Source organism: Mustela nivalis (genome assembly GCF_964662115.1).
Source record: "Mustela nivalis genome assembly, chromosome: 1".
Classification (NCBI taxonomy): domain Eukaryota; kingdom Metazoa; phylum Chordata; class Mammalia; order Carnivora; family Mustelidae; genus Mustela; species Mustela nivalis.
This window is the reverse complement of record NC_139020.1, coordinates 160348620-160365139: the sequence shown is the minus strand read 5'-3', so window position 1 is coordinate 160365139 and position 16520 is coordinate 160348620. Positions and strand designations below refer to the sequence as shown.

Genomic DNA, 16520 nt, shown 5'->3' with positions numbered 1-16520 from the left:
TCCTTTCTTCCCTCAGGTCTGGATCACCAATGGAGGACTTGCCAATATTTTTACTGTGTTTGCAAAGACGGAGGTTGTTGATTCTGATAGTTCAGTAAAAGACAAAATCACAGCCTTCATAGTAGAGAGAGACTTTGGTGGAGTCACTCACGGGAAACCTGAGGATAAGTTAGGCATACGTGGCTCCAACAGTAAGTAGCGTGCGTGCGTGCATTATGGCCCCATCCAAATTCAAGATAAAATGAGATGTAAATAGTTTTGGTTCCACATAAGCATATCAGCAAAATCCCATTAGGAATGCCACAGTGACTCCATGGTAGTGCCAAGGAGCTCCTTGAAGCTAATTGATTCTTTTAATACATGTTATGTGTGCCCCTCTCTGTGTGGGGGCTCTGGTGATCTCCCCGGGAGCACTTTATCATGTGAGGAAGGCTGTAATGGACACCAAGGAGGCAGAGGGGTATCCTAGGTAAACATTCTACTGTAGGACACCCCATCTTTCCTGCCTGGAAGCTCCTCCCTGTTGCCCTCCCATGTACCCACCTGGGCCTGCCTGCATCCCCTGGGCAGCACTTGGTCGCCATGAGGCTAGTGTCCTGTATGTGGCTCCCAACCCAACCAGCACTGCCAGGGAGTCATGAGACTGCTTCCTGGGGCTCCTAGTTCGAATCATGGGATATGTGTGCTACAGAGGACTGCAGGTGGCCCCTCCAGACCCGCTTCTGTGTGTCACCTCTTCTTTGGGGATCCTGGGTTCCGGGTGGCAGTATTTGCCCTGCAGCCTGGCTCGGCAGGGTCCGAGGGCCCTGAGCTCTGGCCTGGCTCTGCTACCTAGAGATTCCGTGACCTCACACCAGCTCATTTGCTTTCCTGTGCTTCTGTTTCCTGCCCTAAGAGAAAGGGGTGATAACAGAGAACGCATGTGGTGAGGTGACTGGGAAGGGAGTGTTACGACATCTGTATAATGCTTCGTGTACATGGAGGCAGGTGTTACCTACCACCACACTCGTGCTGCCTATTGAGACTTGCCCAGAACCTTCCAACAGAGGAAGGAGTGTGCTCAGAGGCCCAAGATACAGAGCTTGAGGTGCCAATGGGGAAAAGGTGGTCAGAGTTGATCCAGGTGAAGGAGAGCGAGGTGGCATCCTGCACCACTGCTGGGCCAGCGTCCACACTGAAGTTGGGGTGACTGGTGCCCCTGGAATCATGCAGTGGCCCCACAGGAATGGATCGGGTGGCCCAGGGTGAGGTCAGAGCGGGAGGCAGCGTCCTTCCCACCCTCAGCAGCCTGCAAAGGAGTTAGAGCCGCTGGGACAAGGGCCTGGCCCCATAACCTGTATGTTATAAATAGGACCAGCAGCCGGAGATGATTTCATTGTATTTCACAATCAAGCCATTGGAATAGTAGAATAAAGTCAGCAGACGTGGTTGCTTGCTGTTTGGCTCCTCTTGAGCCATGACTTTCCTTGTCCCGAGTCTCCCTTTCTTGTGTTAAGTTGCTGGGCGCTGCAGTGTGCATGTGACAGTGCGAAAACTGGTGCAGAAGCCCCTGTTCCTCCCAAGTTTGTACTCACCGTTGCCACGCTTTCCCCTTTCTGCCTGCCTCCACACCAGGCACTTCCTCACTTCGGGCTCTGTCCCCATCCCCCAGTCTGAGAAGCCACCCCAGCGCTCAGCTGCCTGCCTGTGAGCCTTTGTCTCTTGCAGCTCGCAGGTTCTGGGCAGCCTGCCCCGGGCTGTGGGAGGGGTCCCGATCTGCCTTGTGGGTACCGTGCTGGGGCTTGTTCTCATAGTGGATCACAGGAGCCCCTGGTGGGCCAAGCCGGACCACGCCTGCACAGGGAAGGCCAGGGCTCGAGCTGAGTGGGCTCCGTGTTCTGGCGACAGCTGGCAGGGCAAGACAGGGGAAGGCTGTCCGCTTCCACAAGCCACAGTGCGGGCTGCAAGTGCATTGGAGTTAAGTGGGACCTGTGCTTCTATTGCTCCCATTGAGTCCAGGCACCTTTGAAGGGCTGCGCCATCCACTTTCATGTTCCACCTCTGGTTTGTGCTCCTCCAAACTTCTGAGTGTCACCTTAGAAAAGCATGATGAAGGCCCTTAACAAAAATGTGGTCATTTACTCCCTCTCCAACTTTTGATTCCGTCACTGCTCTCTATTTTATCTGTAATACTTAAGGCATCGTCGTGTCCCTAGCGAAGTAGGGGCTCCATGTGGACAGGAACCTTGTCTTTCTCTATTGTTCTTTCAGTAGCTGGAGAATGAATGAGTGAAGGAATGAATGAATTACATTTCATGCCTGTGGGTCCAGTGCGAGTGCTCTGCGTTCATCAGGTAAGGCCTCCAATTTCTTCTTTTTCAGCTTGCGAGGTGCATTTTGAAAACACCAAGGTGCCCGTCGAAAATGTCCTTGGAGAAGTTGGAGGCGGGTTTAAGGTGCGTCATGAAAGCAGCACCCATAAGGGTTCATGGTGTGGCTTGTTGGCCCCCAGCCCCCTGTCCCATCTCTGCTTATAGCAGACCAGTGTGTGCTTGCCAGATGACTGTGTAGTTCTCTGACAGGAAATCAGCAGAATGGAGAAGGAGGCCCCCAGAAGAGGGAGTGTGTGGTTCTTCGAGGCTTTATTTGCCTGAGTAGGGGTAGGATTCCTGTCTCCAGCATGTGGAAGAAACCAGGTCAGTGGGCATGGACGAAGCTCAGGCTTTCTGAGTGCACAACCCTGAGGCACTACCCGAATTTTTTCCTTGGAGTCAGATTTATTATTTTTTAATGAACTTAAAACTCAGATCACATAAACTTAATAATTTTTAAATGTACACGTGGGTGTTATTTAGTCATTTTGTTGTACAGCTGTGACCATGGTCTAATTCTGGAACATTTCATCACCCCAGAAAGAAATGCCCTATCTTTTCATTTCCCCTTTCCCAATCTTTGGCAATCGCTGTTTTACTTTCGGTTACTGTGGATTTACCTATTTTTAACATTTTGTGTAAGTGGAATCCACGTGCGACCTTTTGTGCGTCTGGCTTTCACTTAGTGTAATGTTTGTGAGCTTTTTCCATGTTGTAGCTCTTGTCATTCTTTTCTGTAGCTGAATAAAATTCCATTGCAGGGACACACCATGTTTGTCCGTTCATAAGCTCATGGGCATTTGGACCGTTTCCACATTGGGACTATTATCAGTAATGCTGCCATGAATATTCATACATAAGTCTTCACATGAACAGTTGTTCTCAGTCCTTTTGGGTGATACATACCTAGAAGGAGCGTTGCTGGGTCATATGGTGGCTGTATGTTTTTTTTAGGACTGCCAGACTGTTTTCTGTAGTGGCTACACCATGTTACGTGGCCAGCAGGAGTGTAGGAGGGTCCAGTTTCTCCACACCCTCACCAGTACTTGTTACTGGACATTTTTATTTTATTTTACTTTTATTATTATTATTATTTTTAAAGGTTTTATTTATTTATTGACAGACAGAGATCACAAGTAGGCAGAGAGGCAGGCACAGAGAGAGGAGGAAGCAGGCTTCCCGCTGAGCAAAGAGCCTGATGCGGGGCTTGATCCCAGGACTCTGGGATCATGAGCTGAGCTGAAGGCAGAGGCTTTAACCCACTGAGCTACCCAGGTGCCCCTGGACATTTTTTAAATGACAGCTGTCCCAGAGGGTGTGCAGTGGTATCTCATTGGGGTTTGACTTAGTTTTTCCTGATGAGTGATCAGATTGAGCATCTTTTCAGGTGCTTATAGGCTATTTATACATCTTCTTTAGAGAAATGTATTTTCAAATACTTTGCCTATTTTTTTTTGAAGTTTATTTATTATTATTATTTTTCAGTAAACTCTTCCCCCAATGTGAGGTTGAACTCATAACCCCCAAATCAAGAGTCACACACTCCCACTGACTGAGCCACCCAGGTGCCCCCTCCTTTGCCCATTTTTAAGCTGGCTGTTTGTCTTTACTGGTGCCCAGCCCTAATTTACAGGAAACTTGGGCAAGTATCTGCGCTCTGGGGAGCCCCACCCACCTTGCCTGTAAAGCAAGGATCACAGCAGTGCCTTTCTCCCTTCCTGGGTATTATAAGAATCTGATAAATGCATTCAGCCAGAGCTTCTGGCTGGAGGCTGCTTGATGAATATGGACCAAAGGACCTGAGAGGTGAAAGGACAAAAGGACAAAAAGGGAGCAGTGCCTGCACAGTGGCATGTTTATTATTTGTGTAATCCAGATGTTATATACAGCTGAGAGAATTTAGGTGGGAAAAATGAAATTACTTTAAGTGCGATCCCAAGAGAGTTGCTATTCATTGTTTAATTTTGATGCTTATCTTTCTAGACCTTTTAATTAATTAATTAATTAGTTGAAGTAGACTCCACTCCTGCATGGAGCCCCACATGGGCTTGAACCCACAACCCTGAGATCATGACCTGAGCTGAGATCTAGAGTCGGATGCTTAATGAACTGAGCCACCCAGGTGTCCCTGTCCAGACCTTGTTAAGGGGCGTACATCTCTTAAACGGTAATACTATTTGTGTTATATAGCCTGTATTTTTTCACTCATCAAGAAATCCTAGTACTCTCTTCATGCTAGTAAATGTATACTGCAGAGTATTCTTTGGGTGGTGACGGCATAAGGGATGTCCTCAGGTTCCTAGGGTCAGGCATTTAACACTGGTTTCCCCTCCTTGCTGCTCAGAACTGCGTGGTGTATCTCTTTGCATGTATCTATGCACACTTTTGTCTGATTGTTTCCACAGTTTAAACGCCCGGCAGCAGGCTCTCCAGGTCAGAGGGCACAAACATTTTTCGTGGTCAGTGCCCACTGCCAGTTCACGTGTGGGGAGTCAGGCTGGCTCCTGTATGGGATGCCTCTTGCCCTAGTCCTTCCCACATGTTGGGTGTCCCACAAGTTAGGCATTGAAACTTCCCCCCATTGTGTTAGGTATAAAACAATTTTTTAAAAAATTTGACAGAGATCCCAAGTAGGCAGAGAGGCAGGCAGAGAGAGAGAGAAGGGTAAGCAGGCTCCCTGCTGAGCAGAAAGCCCAATGTCGGGCTCGATCCCAGGACCCTGAGATCACGACCCGAGTCGAAGAAGGCAGAGGCTTTAACCAAGGCACCCCAAAACAGTTGTTTTAATATGCAAATGAAAATAGATCTCCAAAGCTCTTTATTTGTTAGGAGTAGGATTGCTTGACCATGGGCCTTAATGCTAAAAAGTGAGTGATTCTGGAGACCAGTCAGAGGCCAGGTGAAGATCACCTGGCTGTAGGAGAAAAGAGCTGCCTCCTCTGGGTAGTCAGAGATTTAATCTGTAGTCAGACCATGGAGGCGTGGAGGCTGTTGGTGAACTGCCAGGCAGGGGCTGTTGGAAATGTGGATTGCATCTCACTTTTGGCAAAGTGAGGTGTAGAATGCTCTTGTAGAAATGCCAGGAGACGTCTGCGGGAGAGAAGGTGGTAAAGCAGGCAGGTGCCGCATAGACGGGAGGGGAGGCCCCACGGTTGAGGAGGAGGATTGGTAGTTGAGCTCAGGAGCCCTTCTTAAAAAAAGGTGAGATGTTTGATCCTCTGGGAAATGAGATCTAGTCTCAAATCCTTTTTTCTTTCGAAAAAAAAATTTTTTTTTTTAATGAGGGTAAGAAGAAATTCTTGAAGGGGTTGTGAAATGGATTTCATTCATAAAACCATGAGCCAGCTTTTGCAAGCCCATGTGGGCAGAGGGGATGAGGTGGGAGAATTCATTTGCTCCTCATAGTCCTGGCAGGTCCCAAGACCAGTGCACACCTTCGGCCGGAGACATGGGCAGTCTGAGGTCGAAGCACAGCCCCCAGAGGAGGCAGAGCAGCATCTGGGTGTCACACTGTGGTGGGACATAACCACGCCCACTCTCCCATCCAGCACCCAGGGCTGGGCCTTGGTGCTGTTCCCACATGCCCCAGTCTCCTTGGACTCAGCAGGTGGAATCTGCACTTCCCCCTCCCAGTCGTTGGAGCAGTTGTTTCTAACCTCATAGTGTCTGCTTTGAGATTCTCCCGTTGAGGTTAACAACTGATCATAAATTCGGAATCAGTTGCATGGTTTATCCATCCAAGTCACACATGAGCATTCAGTTAGAAGCTGTAATATACACTTGGAGTTGAGCTTTTAGGAAAACTCAGAGTCCTTTCTGCCCTCAGCCCCGCTTGTCTTTGAGGCCTCCTAGTTGAGTATCACAGGTGTGGTTGGGGCTTGGCAGGTCACTACTGTGCTTCAGGAGGCTCACGCTGGTGGCAAAGTCTGGGTAGCTTGTAGGGTGTACTCAGCAGGTCTTAATTTCTGCCCCTCTTCTGAGGACTAAGAATTGACTTGTTCTATTGGAATAATGCTACTGCCCAGTTCCTTGATCAGAGGGTGACTCCAAGGATGTTTGTGACTGAGTTACCTTGTTGTGATGTGTTGGCCCCACACCCAGCCTGGTGGGAACTGGCAGGACAATTGACTTTCCCAGATGCTGGCACAGAATTTTCTAGAGACTTGCCTTTTGTCCTCAAGAAACCATTTGGTAAGACAGACAAGCAGTGCTATGGTCTGTCACCTGTGGTCCTCCAGGACCTTTAGGCTTTTCCCAGCACAGCAGGGGTGATCTTAGGGAGTGAGGTCCCAGTGAGCTGCCCCCTTTCTCCCTACAGGTGGCCATGAACATCCTCAACAGTGGGCGGTTCAGCATGGGCAGCACTGTGGCCGGGATGCTCAAGAAATTGATCGGTAGGTAAGTCAGGGACAGGAACCTTTTGTGCCCCAGTCTTGCCCCTGCAGCCCCCACCCCAGCCTGGACACTCTACTGTGTCCTCACACAGGCCGCTGCTGGGCTGGGCCTTCGAATGGACAGACAGCCCAGCTGCAGATTGAGATTCAGACTTTGGTTTAGACCAGAAAATGTGGTCAGTCTGCCCCCAAGTGGTTCATGTTCCTTCTTGACACTCCTCTGATGTACTCACAGAGTAGGCGGGGAGCGGGTGGTCTGTCAGAGGTCAAGAGGGGTTGCTGCTCTGACCACTAGGAACAGAGCTGCTTCACAGACATCTGGGGGTGAGCGAACCCTCAGTGCTGATTCAGGGGGAGACTCAGTGGGTGAGACGTGTAACTCTGGTCTCTCAGCCTCAGGATCTTCCCTTTATGTTTTTTGTTAGCATACCTGAGGCCTGGACCTTTTTTTCAATGAACTTAGAACAGCCTTGTAGGGTTTTTGTTGGGTACAGATGTCATTATTATCTTAGATTTGTGAAAGCGACTGCAGGGAAAGGCATGGGGTCCTGACTTTTGGCAGGGGGGGCTCATGTCCTGCTCTTGTTTATGAAGTTCCTCAGAGGCCAGGTGGGGACAGGGAGGCTTTGATTTCATCTCTTAGTTCCATTTCATAGATGAGGAGCCTGAGGCTCAGCAAGGGAAAGTGATTTGCCCAAGGCTACTCATCTAGGCCCAAAAGCTGATCCTGTCAGACTCCAAACTCAGGGCTTGGCTCACTATGCTGAGCTGTCCTCAAGGCCCTGAAGTGCCCTGGGCCTCTGCTTCCCCATCGGGAAAATGCCTCCGTGCAAGAGCTTCCTGGGGTCTCTCACAGTCAGCCTGCCCCAAAGGATGGCTCTTGAGGAGACTGACTACAGGGGGTGGGGGGCTGGCATTCGCCAGCGGCCATGTTCTCTCAGGTGCCCTCCTGCTCTGGTAATCGATGGCTGTGACAGGTGTGAGCCTGCTCCTCCTGCAGGGGGCCTCTGCCCTCAGTGCCTCACTCACTGCAGCTTCGGCAGCAATGCTGTGAGGTTGGTGGTGGTGGTGGTCGGGGATGGTAGCTGCTTGGCCCGGCCTACCACCTGATAAGAGAAAGTGCCAGATTCAGGCCTGATGCTAGACTCTGTGCTTCTGTTCCTGTCTGCTGCCATAGGCCCGCCTGAGCAGGAGAGGCCTTGCCTCTGACAAGATGTGCTGGGAAGGGGCAGTGCCGTCTTGAGGGGTATCTGTTCTCAGCAGACCCGCTTCTCCTAGTTCTTGCCTGAGTGTTTGCAGGGCAGTGAGGATAGCCTTGGGAAAGCATTTCAGGATAACGAGAAAATGGTTCTTTTAATGACTCTGATCTTCTTCAGAAATGACTGCTGCATATGCCTGCACAAGGAAACAGTTCAACAAGAACCTCAGTGAATTTGGACTGATTCAGGTACCAAAGGCTGTGGGGGGTGCCGCATGTGTTGATGACACGTGTGGGCACAGAAGGTGTGCTTCTGTGGCCTGTGGTGGTGCCTCCTGCTGTGATTCGGAAGAAGACAAGATAAGGCTTTATTTAATGTGGCTCCCTGCCCGGAAGGCTGGGCTTGGTGCTCGTGGGCCTCGAGCCTCCGGACTTCATTTCCTTCTCTGTTGGCTGGCACATCTGGGTCTTACCACATGCAGATTGTTTCCTGATTGTGTTTTTTCCTGAACACCCCAGGAGAAGTTTGCCCTGATGGCTCAGAAGGCTTATGTAATGGAAAGCATGGCCTACCTCACTGCGGGGATGCTGGACCAACCGGGGTTTCCCGACTGCTCCATTGAGGCTGCAATGGTGAAGGTAATCCCTGCCCAGCCTGAGAGACCCAGAATAGCTCTTTAGCTACAGCCTTTCAGACCTTGTGTTCCCTGCCACCTTCCTCTTCTTGTTCACTTATAGGTCAGTTTATCATTGATCCAGTATTTATGACATCCCCACTGTGTGCCAGGCATAGCCCTAGGACGCATCTGGGGAAGCCAGCATGGCACAGGAGAAACAGCAAAGAACAGTGCCCATTTGAGTGCATTTATAGGACAGGACAGTGTCTCCCCAGCACAGTTTGTGCCAAGTTGTCACCAGTCGATAACAGATGGAGAAAATACAGGCCATGTGTTACAATTTCCCATCAGTACACAGCAGCGGCCGAGCTTTCGTGGGAAGGACTTTTACTGTGGATGGACGGCCTTCCACTTTTGTGTGTCCCCTGCAGCCAGGTGTGGGGCCAAGCAGTTCTTGCACGGAGGAGCGAGCTGTGGGTGAATGGGGCTGGGTGGGCAGGTTCAGCCCTCCCGGAGAGGGAGTCTGAGATGGGTTTTAAAAGGACAGGAGTTGGTGCACCTGGGTGGCTCAGGCGGTTAAAGCCTCTGCCTTCGGCTCGGGTCATGATCCTGGGGTCCTGGGATCGAGCTCCACATCGGGCTTTCTGTTCAGCAGGGAGCCTGCTTCCTCTTCTCTGTCTGCCTCACCACCTACTTGTGATCTCTGTCAAATAAATAAAATCTTTAAAAGAAAAAAAGACAGGAGTTTCCTCCGTGTGGCAAGTATGGAGTGGGCCCCTCTACCCTAAGAAAGCCTCAGATGTAGGAAGAGTCTCAAGGGGGCGCACATAGGGAGCCACGGCTGGTCCCTGTGGAAGGAAAAAAAGGACCTGCCCTAGTCCACCCCATGAGACTATGACAGGGCAGCTGGGTTAGTCTGGGTTAGTCTCACCCTGGAGCCACTCCCTGCCCAGCCACCCTGCCCTGGCTGCCCCCCTTGTGGAAGGCACTCAGCACCGCTGGCCCCATGCTAACCGTGTCTTGGCCCCGGGGCAGGTGTTCAGCTCAGAGGGCGCCTGGCAGTGCGTGAGCGAAGCCCTGCAGATCCTCGGGGGCTCGGGCTACATGAGGGACTACCCGTATGAGCGCCTGCTGCGGGACAGCCGAATCCTGCTCATCTTCGAGGTGAGCCCGCCAACCCCCTACCAAGCGTGCTTATCTGTCCTCCTCACACCTCACCTCCCAGGATGGAGGGTAGGCCCGAGGGGCCAAGCGAGCGCCCTTCCCACTGAGCCTGCGCTTCTGGTGGTGGGACAAGCAGAGGTCTTATGGGAGGCCCGGCTGTGCCTCCAGGGCTCACTCTGGGTTTGGCTTTCCTCTTCAGGATACTGAGGCAACTCAGCAGCGTCCTCTCCACAGGCTTCCCCAGCCTGGACACCTCCCTCTCTAATCGCTGCCACCCTTCGTGGGCTCACAGGCCTAAAGAGGAGTTCAGTGTGGGGGGAGACCCTGGGTGGGGTAAGAAAAGGGGGTTGGGGCCACAGAGAAGCCTTTGAGGAGCTTGGGGTCAAAGGTTAAATGGCCTGCGTGGAGAATACCTGCACATTGAGGGCCTGAGGGGCACCTCCCCTGATAGTGGGCTGGAGTCTCAGGAAGCAAGTGCTCTTGGCCCTCGGGGGCAGAAACAACAGTGGCCTGGCCCAGGGGAAGGTAGTTTGGGCCAAGGACAGGGAAGTGGAATGTTCCAGGCCCAGATAGGGCCTTACCTGCCGGCACTGGGTAGAACAAGCAAGTTTTTGTGGCAGCAGTGGCTGGTCCTGGTAGGGGGGAGCTGGGGCAGGTTGTAGGAGAGTTGATGGGGTGGAGGCAGAGGGTAGATGAGAAGGGGAGACAAGTAGCCAGGCTGTGGAAGTCCCTGACCGATAAGCAGAAGAATTTGGATTTTCCTATGCAGGCACTGGAAGCCGTCAGAGCAGGGCATGACTTGAATGATTTGCCATTCTGGGAAATTCCCCAGGGCTGATGTTGGGGTGTGCATTTTGCAGAGGCCAGGTGCCTGCAGCAGAAAAGAGGGGTTGACTTCAGAGGCTGTGGTGAGATGGATAGAGTGTTAGGATGGTCGTAGGGAGTACCAGAGTTAGACCCGTAGACACGGCTTGGAGCCTGAGTAGCGGGATGGTTTCTGAAGAGCACCTTCAGACAGCCTGCAGGTGGGGCCTGGCTCCCCAGCTGGGGTAAGGCCTCATGGCTGCTCTCACTCCTGGCATGCCCAGCCCCCCCCCCCCTCTCCTCGGCATCCCAGCCCTGCAGTCCTCTTAGAGGCCTGACAGGACGTGATGTGACAGCCTGAGGGCACAAAGGGGACTTTCCCAAGGGGATGGGGGACGTGTTGTGTCCCTGCTGCCCCAGAACTGCTGCTTCTGAGTCCCTTTCCCCTCAGCCCTATTGAATTTGGTCCTGACCGGGGTGGGGGAGGGGACGGGGGGGCACAGAAGCTTTGAGGGCCATAGAGCCCTTTGTTTGAAACACATGCGCTGGGCTGGAGACTATGCAGGACAGGGCCCACCTTAGCTTGCAGGCCTCCAAGCTCTTCTCTCCCATGGGAGGCCCCTTCCCCTCAGCCTGGTTGAATTTGGTCCTGACCGGGGGTGGGGGGTTTGGGGATAATCCCAGGTGGTGAGCCGTGTTCGCAGGGACAGCAGCTAGAAGAGGTGGCCCTCTGGGTATGGCTGCATGGCACTGGGGAGCAGCCAGCTCTTGTCCTCCACAGCCAGTGGCTTCCCTGAGGAATATAATGGCACCCACCCAGCATTTGCTGCACCTGGGCACCGGCACCCCTCCCTCCCGAGGAAGGTGGTTTCTCCCATCGTAAAGAAGCCAGAGTGGAGGCTTACAGAAAGGAAGGACTCCTGTATCACTGTCAGAGAGAGGTGGTAGATCCTGGGGGAGGCCACAGCTGTCTGGCCAGGCCCCTGCTTGTCCCCGTGGGGGTGGTTGCCAGTGTGTTGCTGTCACCCTCTGGTCACAGCCCTGCTCCCAGGGTCACGCTGCTTCCAGCGTGGCAGCTTCCGTGGCACTGCTGAGGGGGCAGTGGGGTGGCCTAGCCAGCTGCATGCACAGCACATACAAGGCCATCCCAGTGGGGCCAACATGACTTATCTTCTGGCCACAGGGAACCAACGAGATTCTCCGGATGTACATTGCCCTGACAGGCCTGCAGCACGCCGGCCGCATCCTGACTGCAAGGATCAAGTAGGTGCCAGCCCCGCCAGCCACTCCTCAGGTTCCCTCTGCCCATCAGAGGTCCATCCTGGGGCAGCAAGGGCAGGGTGCTGCCCTGTCCTGGGATGGGCATCATGGAGCCGTGCAGTGCTCAGCTCAATCAGAGGCTGGCTGAAGGGAGGGAAAGAGACGGGAGCCTTAAAAGCCCGGCTCCAGAGCTTGGCCTTCACCTGCAGGCGATCAGAGGGGCCAGCTGCCTCAGGAAACCCTCACTGCTCTCCTCCCCTGGCAGCTCCTATCCCCCATGCTGCAGGGAGCTTTGTTTTCAGAACCTAAGGAATGAGAGCTGTCCCTCCAACAGGTGCTGGGCTCCAGGGCTACCAACCACAAGACCACTTTTCTTCTTGCACTCTCTTGCTCCGCTTGACTCCCATCATGGGGCTGGAGCAATTAGAAATCACTGCTGGCACCTGGTATGGGTTGCTCAGGGCATTTTTGCAGACTCCTTAACCCTGGAGCACCACCGGGGTGGGGATGGAGGGGGCTGGCTATGACTGTTGCTTGTGGAGAGCGCTCTGTGTGGCTCTACCTCAGAGACCAGCTGTTCTCTGACGGAGGTGGTGGGGTGGTCTCAGGCATCCAGCAGGCCCAGGGCCAGGTGAGACAGCACCTAGGTCCTGAGTTGGTCCCTTTAATGCCTTGGACAGTCAGAGGGAACAGGTGCTAAGAGGAACGCTGTTGCTGGGCAGTGGGAACCAGCAGCGGGGCCTGAATTCATGGGGCCATGGGCTTTCTACAGCGAGCTTAAACGGGGTAACGTGACCACTGTCATTGAGACCGTCGGCCGAAGGCTGCGAGACTCCCTGGGCCGAACCGTGGATCTGGGGTTGACAGGGAAGCTGGGAGCGGTGCACCCCAGTGTCGCAGTGAGTGGGGACAGGTGGCATTACCTCCCTGCCCCTGTGTGGGTATCCCCTTCTAGAGGGCTGTGACCAGGGCATTGGGGAGGATGGTCCAGCCTAAAAACAGAGCCTGGACCCCAGAGCCCCAGCCGGGTGGGATGGGCACCACAGGGAAGTAGCACTAAGTGGTCTTTCCCCCTGGCATACCAGGACAGTGCCAACAAGCTCGAGGAGAACGTGTATTACTTCGGCCGCACTGTAGAGACATTGCTACTCCGCTTTGGCAAGGTACCCCGGCCCCTGCCACATCTGGGGATGGCTGGCCCTCCAACTTTGGGGTCAGGGAGATGGGGTGTTTTGCCAAGTGTCCACCTTCGGGACTAGGCTTAGAGATCTTGGTCACTGTGGAGGGGTGGGGTGGAACTGCCCGACCCCGGGGCCACTTGGGTGGTGCCTTTTCAGTAAAAGGAGGTTCCTTGCAGTAGGGAGGGCAGCCCCATCTGGGCCCAGATCTAGGGCCCCGCTCTGTGAGGCTGTTGCTGCTGAGGGTGACATGAAGCACAGTAAGCAACAGCCTGTGGCCTCAGCCAGGTTTCTGGGACCTGGTCTTGGCTTGACCCATGCCCGAATCTAGACAGAAGGGAAAACAGGCAGCCAGCAAGCCCGCCTCTCACCACCCAAAGGGAGAGGCAGTGTTAGATTCCTTTATGGAGGCATGAAGTGAGTCTTAGAGATGGCTGAAGCTGTGCCCGGGGAGTGAGGTCCTAGGTTGTGAGTTTCCCCGTGGGCTCTGTGCTCACAGACCATCGTGGAGGAGCAGATGGTCCTGAAGCGGGTAGCCAACATCCTCATCAATCTGTATGGCATGACAGCTGTGCTGTCGAGGGCCAGCCGCTCCATCCGAGTGGGGATCCGCAACCACGACCACGAGGTGAGCCTTTCGTGCCAGCTTTATCCTCTGAACTTTAATGAGGCCTGTGGTTGAGGGAGGGGGTCAGTGGGTGGCATGGCCCAGTCGGGACAAGGCAAGTCAAAGGCCTCAACCCAGGCATGGGCCCAGGAGGCCGGTGGGTTTGCTGAGTTGTGGCCATGGCCAGCACTGGTGGTCCGTTCCAATGAGGAGGTCTGTGCTACTCAGGACACAGGGCTACTCGCTTTTGTCTTTCTGCCTGCAGGAAGAGGGATAGGTGAGTAATGGGATCCCAGAGTTTGTGCCCTCACCCCATCTGCCTTCCTTACCCTCAGTGGCTGGATGCAGTCACTGAGTGCCTCCTGTGTGCTGGATCTTGACATGCATTGTCCCACAACAACCTGTGGGCACTGGGATTACGTTGGCCTTCCTGCGTAGAGGAGCCTGAGGCTCACAAATGTTGAATAATTTGCTTTTGGGGACAGAGCTGGTTGAGTCAGGGATGGAATTAGAACCCAAGATTCTGATTCCTGCACCAGGCCTTTTGACCTTGGCCAAGCTGCTGAGTTTGGCTGAATTTCTCACACACCAGGGAGGGGGTGCCCTAGGTCATCATCTTCAATCTTGGTTCTGACAGGTTCTGCTGGCCAACATCTTCTGTGCAGAAGCTTATTACCAAAATCTCTTCACCCTGTCCCAGCTGGACAAGTGTAAGTAGTGTGGCCTTGTGGGGGTTGGGGGGGTAGCGCTGAGTGCAGGTGACTGTTGACAGCCAGGCTCCTAGGGCCTGCCTGCTGCTCACAAACCTCTCCCTTGAGTGAGGGCTAGTAAGGTCAGGTTCACCTGCAGGAGGGCTTGCCAGACAGTAACAAGTTACCTGCAGATGAAGACTGTCAGAGCCCACAGGCATGGCCCAGCCTGCCTGACCTGAGTCTGGCAGCTGCCCTCCTAGCAGATAGCCCAGGCTTTGGCTCTAGTCCGTGCAGAGGCTTGGCTCCTGGGGCTGTTTGTACCGTAGTCACTTCGCCATGTCTGAAAACGTCCGGCTCGGATTCTTCTGACCTTTACAGTCGTTTTGGCCTCAGGGCTCCGTGTCCTGTGTCCCCTGCTGTAGAGTGCAGCCGTGTTGCCAAGTGATGGGAGGAGAGGAGCACATAATTCTGTGCAGCTTCTGGCTCCGGGTGCTGGCGTGTGTTGGTCTGTGCTGTGGTGGGGAGACGGGGTTGCTCCTCTCGTAGGCTTGACTGGCAAGAAGGTCCTTCTCCAGGCCCTGCTCCCACAGGATCCAGAGTTTTTAGGGGTTAACACGATGAGCCCTTCGTTTTCCAGGATGAAGCCCTAGCCCTGTTTCTCCCCGCAGCCAGAATCACTTCCTGGGGCTGTGGAAGTGGAGAGTTACCTTCAGGGTTCCTTCACAGTGGGTGTGGGCTTTTTCTTTTCTTTCTTTCTTTCTTTTTTTTTTTTTTAAAGCAGCAGCAGCCCCAGCAATATTTGTTCTCACAAACCCATTTTTTTCTTTTTCTCCCAGATTCTCCAGAAAATCTAGATGAGCAGATTAAGAAGGTGTCCCAGCAGGTCCTAGAGAAGCAGGCCTACATTTGTGCCCACCCTCTGGACAGGACATCCTGAAGCAAACCAACAGTGTTCCCTGCTGCCCCCAAGCCATGGCCCATCGATGGACAACTTTCTCCGGCAGATGGAGCACTGGGGTTTTTTTCTCCCCCATGTATACCAGAGGGGCCTTCTGACCTGAGGGGTACCTCTTTAGGCTTTGCCTTGGGGGCACTGCTGTTTGACCTGGTCCCAGGTTCTGAAGAGACAGAGCAAAGAGAGAACGCAGTTGGTGACACCTGGGATTTGAGGGGCTTCCGCTAGTTTCAGAGACGTCACAGTGGTGACGGGCTTGTGGCACTGGCTCTGTGGGAGGAGTTTGGCAGGGACCTGTTTGAGGCATGGAGAGCCGCTTCTGCTAGGCTGCACGTTCTTCTAGTGGACTGTGCATTCTCCAAGAAACCGCCTACAAACAGATGTACTTAATAACAAAAGATATAAAAATGCACGGTTTGTGTTTACCCTTCTAGCCTTTGTGCTGTACTCATCCTGTTTTTCCTCAGAACCCTGAGGCCCTCCCTCTAGTGATGGCCTCCAGTGCGTTCTGTCCTCACCCCGCAGGAAGAGGGGCCCTGAATGCTGAGGACCACGTGCCCAAGCCAGGCCACAGTGTCCTGGGGATTACTGAGCACATCTCTGGTCTTTCTTAGGCGATGGGTACAAATTACATGGTCTGGTATAGCATATGCTCTTTCCTGCCTGGGGCCTTTCTCTGCACAGTCTGTACAGAGCTTGGCCTCCACTCCTGAAAGGGGGGACAATGCAGAATCTTGAGGGATGCTAATAGGCCTTTGCATTTTTCTGGACTCCTTTCCGCTCTTGCTTGCCAGATACAGTGGGTCCCAGTGTGCTCACACAGGCAAGCTTGGAGCTTTTGTCTGGATTTGGGGCCATTTGGGGCTCCCGAAAACCCACCACAGATGTTGTCTTGAGGTGGGAGGAGAAGGCCAGACTCTTTCCTTTCCCTTTAAGTACAGTCTGTCTGGTGCGCAGACACCTCAGCTGGCCTCGGCACTTTGCCAGGGACTGGATAACTGATCTTCAAAAGGTAAAAGTTGACAAATCTTATGACATCAGAGCTAACCTTCTTAAGTATTTTGTTGGCGAGAAGAGTACGAATCTGGGACGGTACGGGGACTGGAGGATGCACAGAGTGCCTTTGCCAAGGAAACTTGGGAAGCAGCTGTCTAGCCCCCACGTCCTGGGAAAGGGGACTTCGCCATAGGCCCTGTGGCATGGGCATGCCTGTCAGCAGCTGGTTTTCTCTTCATCTAGCCGAGTTTCAAAGGCTGAGACCCCTGGTTCGCATCTTGTTTCCCAGCTGCCATTTTTGAGT

At 53.3% G+C, this 16520-nt stretch overlaps 2 protein-coding genes and 1 long non-coding RNA gene across 4 annotated transcripts in view; 1 reads left to right on the top strand and 2 right to left on the bottom strand.

Moving 5' to 3' along the window:
• The window catches only part of ACAD9 (acyl-CoA dehydrogenase family member 9), a 41717-nt gene extending 26064 nt beyond the window's left edge, over nucleotides 1-15653 (top strand). Inside the window, exons 7-18 of one of the 2 annotated variants that reach the window (XM_082747513.1) lie at nucleotides 17-191; nucleotides 2362-2435; nucleotides 6670-6745; nucleotides 8122-8192; nucleotides 8463-8582; nucleotides 9596-9724; nucleotides 11712-11791; nucleotides 12561-12687; nucleotides 12874-12951; nucleotides 13466-13594; nucleotides 14211-14283; nucleotides 15102-15653. In XM_082747513.1, the coding sequence (XP_082603639.1) occupies nucleotides 17-191; nucleotides 2362-2435; nucleotides 6670-6745; nucleotides 8122-8192; nucleotides 8463-8582; nucleotides 9596-9724; nucleotides 11712-11791; nucleotides 12561-12687; nucleotides 12874-12951; nucleotides 13466-13594; nucleotides 14211-14283; nucleotides 15102-15202 (1233 nt within the window). In that variant the 3' untranslated portion in view covers nucleotides 15203-15653. The remainder of the gene's footprint in view (nucleotides 1-16; nucleotides 192-2361; nucleotides 2436-6669; nucleotides 6746-8121; nucleotides 8193-8462; nucleotides 8583-9595; nucleotides 9725-11711; nucleotides 11792-12560; nucleotides 12688-12873; nucleotides 12952-13465; nucleotides 13595-14210; nucleotides 14284-15101) is intronic. The other variant, XM_082747514.1, reaches the window with a different exon arrangement.
• LOC309872844 overlaps nucleotides 1-16520 on the bottom strand; it is an 802828-nt gene that overhangs the window by 161829 nt on the left and 624479 nt on the right. The window lies entirely within an intron of this gene.
• Nucleotides 13607-16520, bottom strand: part of CFAP92 (cilia and flagella associated protein 92 (putative)) — an 86142-nt gene continuing 83228 nt past the window's right edge. Inside the window, exon 17 of the mRNA XM_082747511.1 lies at nucleotides 13607-13832. Coding sequence (XP_082603637.1) covers nucleotides 13798-13832 — 35 coding nt within the window. The 3' untranslated portion in view covers nucleotides 13607-13797. The remainder of the gene's footprint in view (nucleotides 13833-16520) is intronic.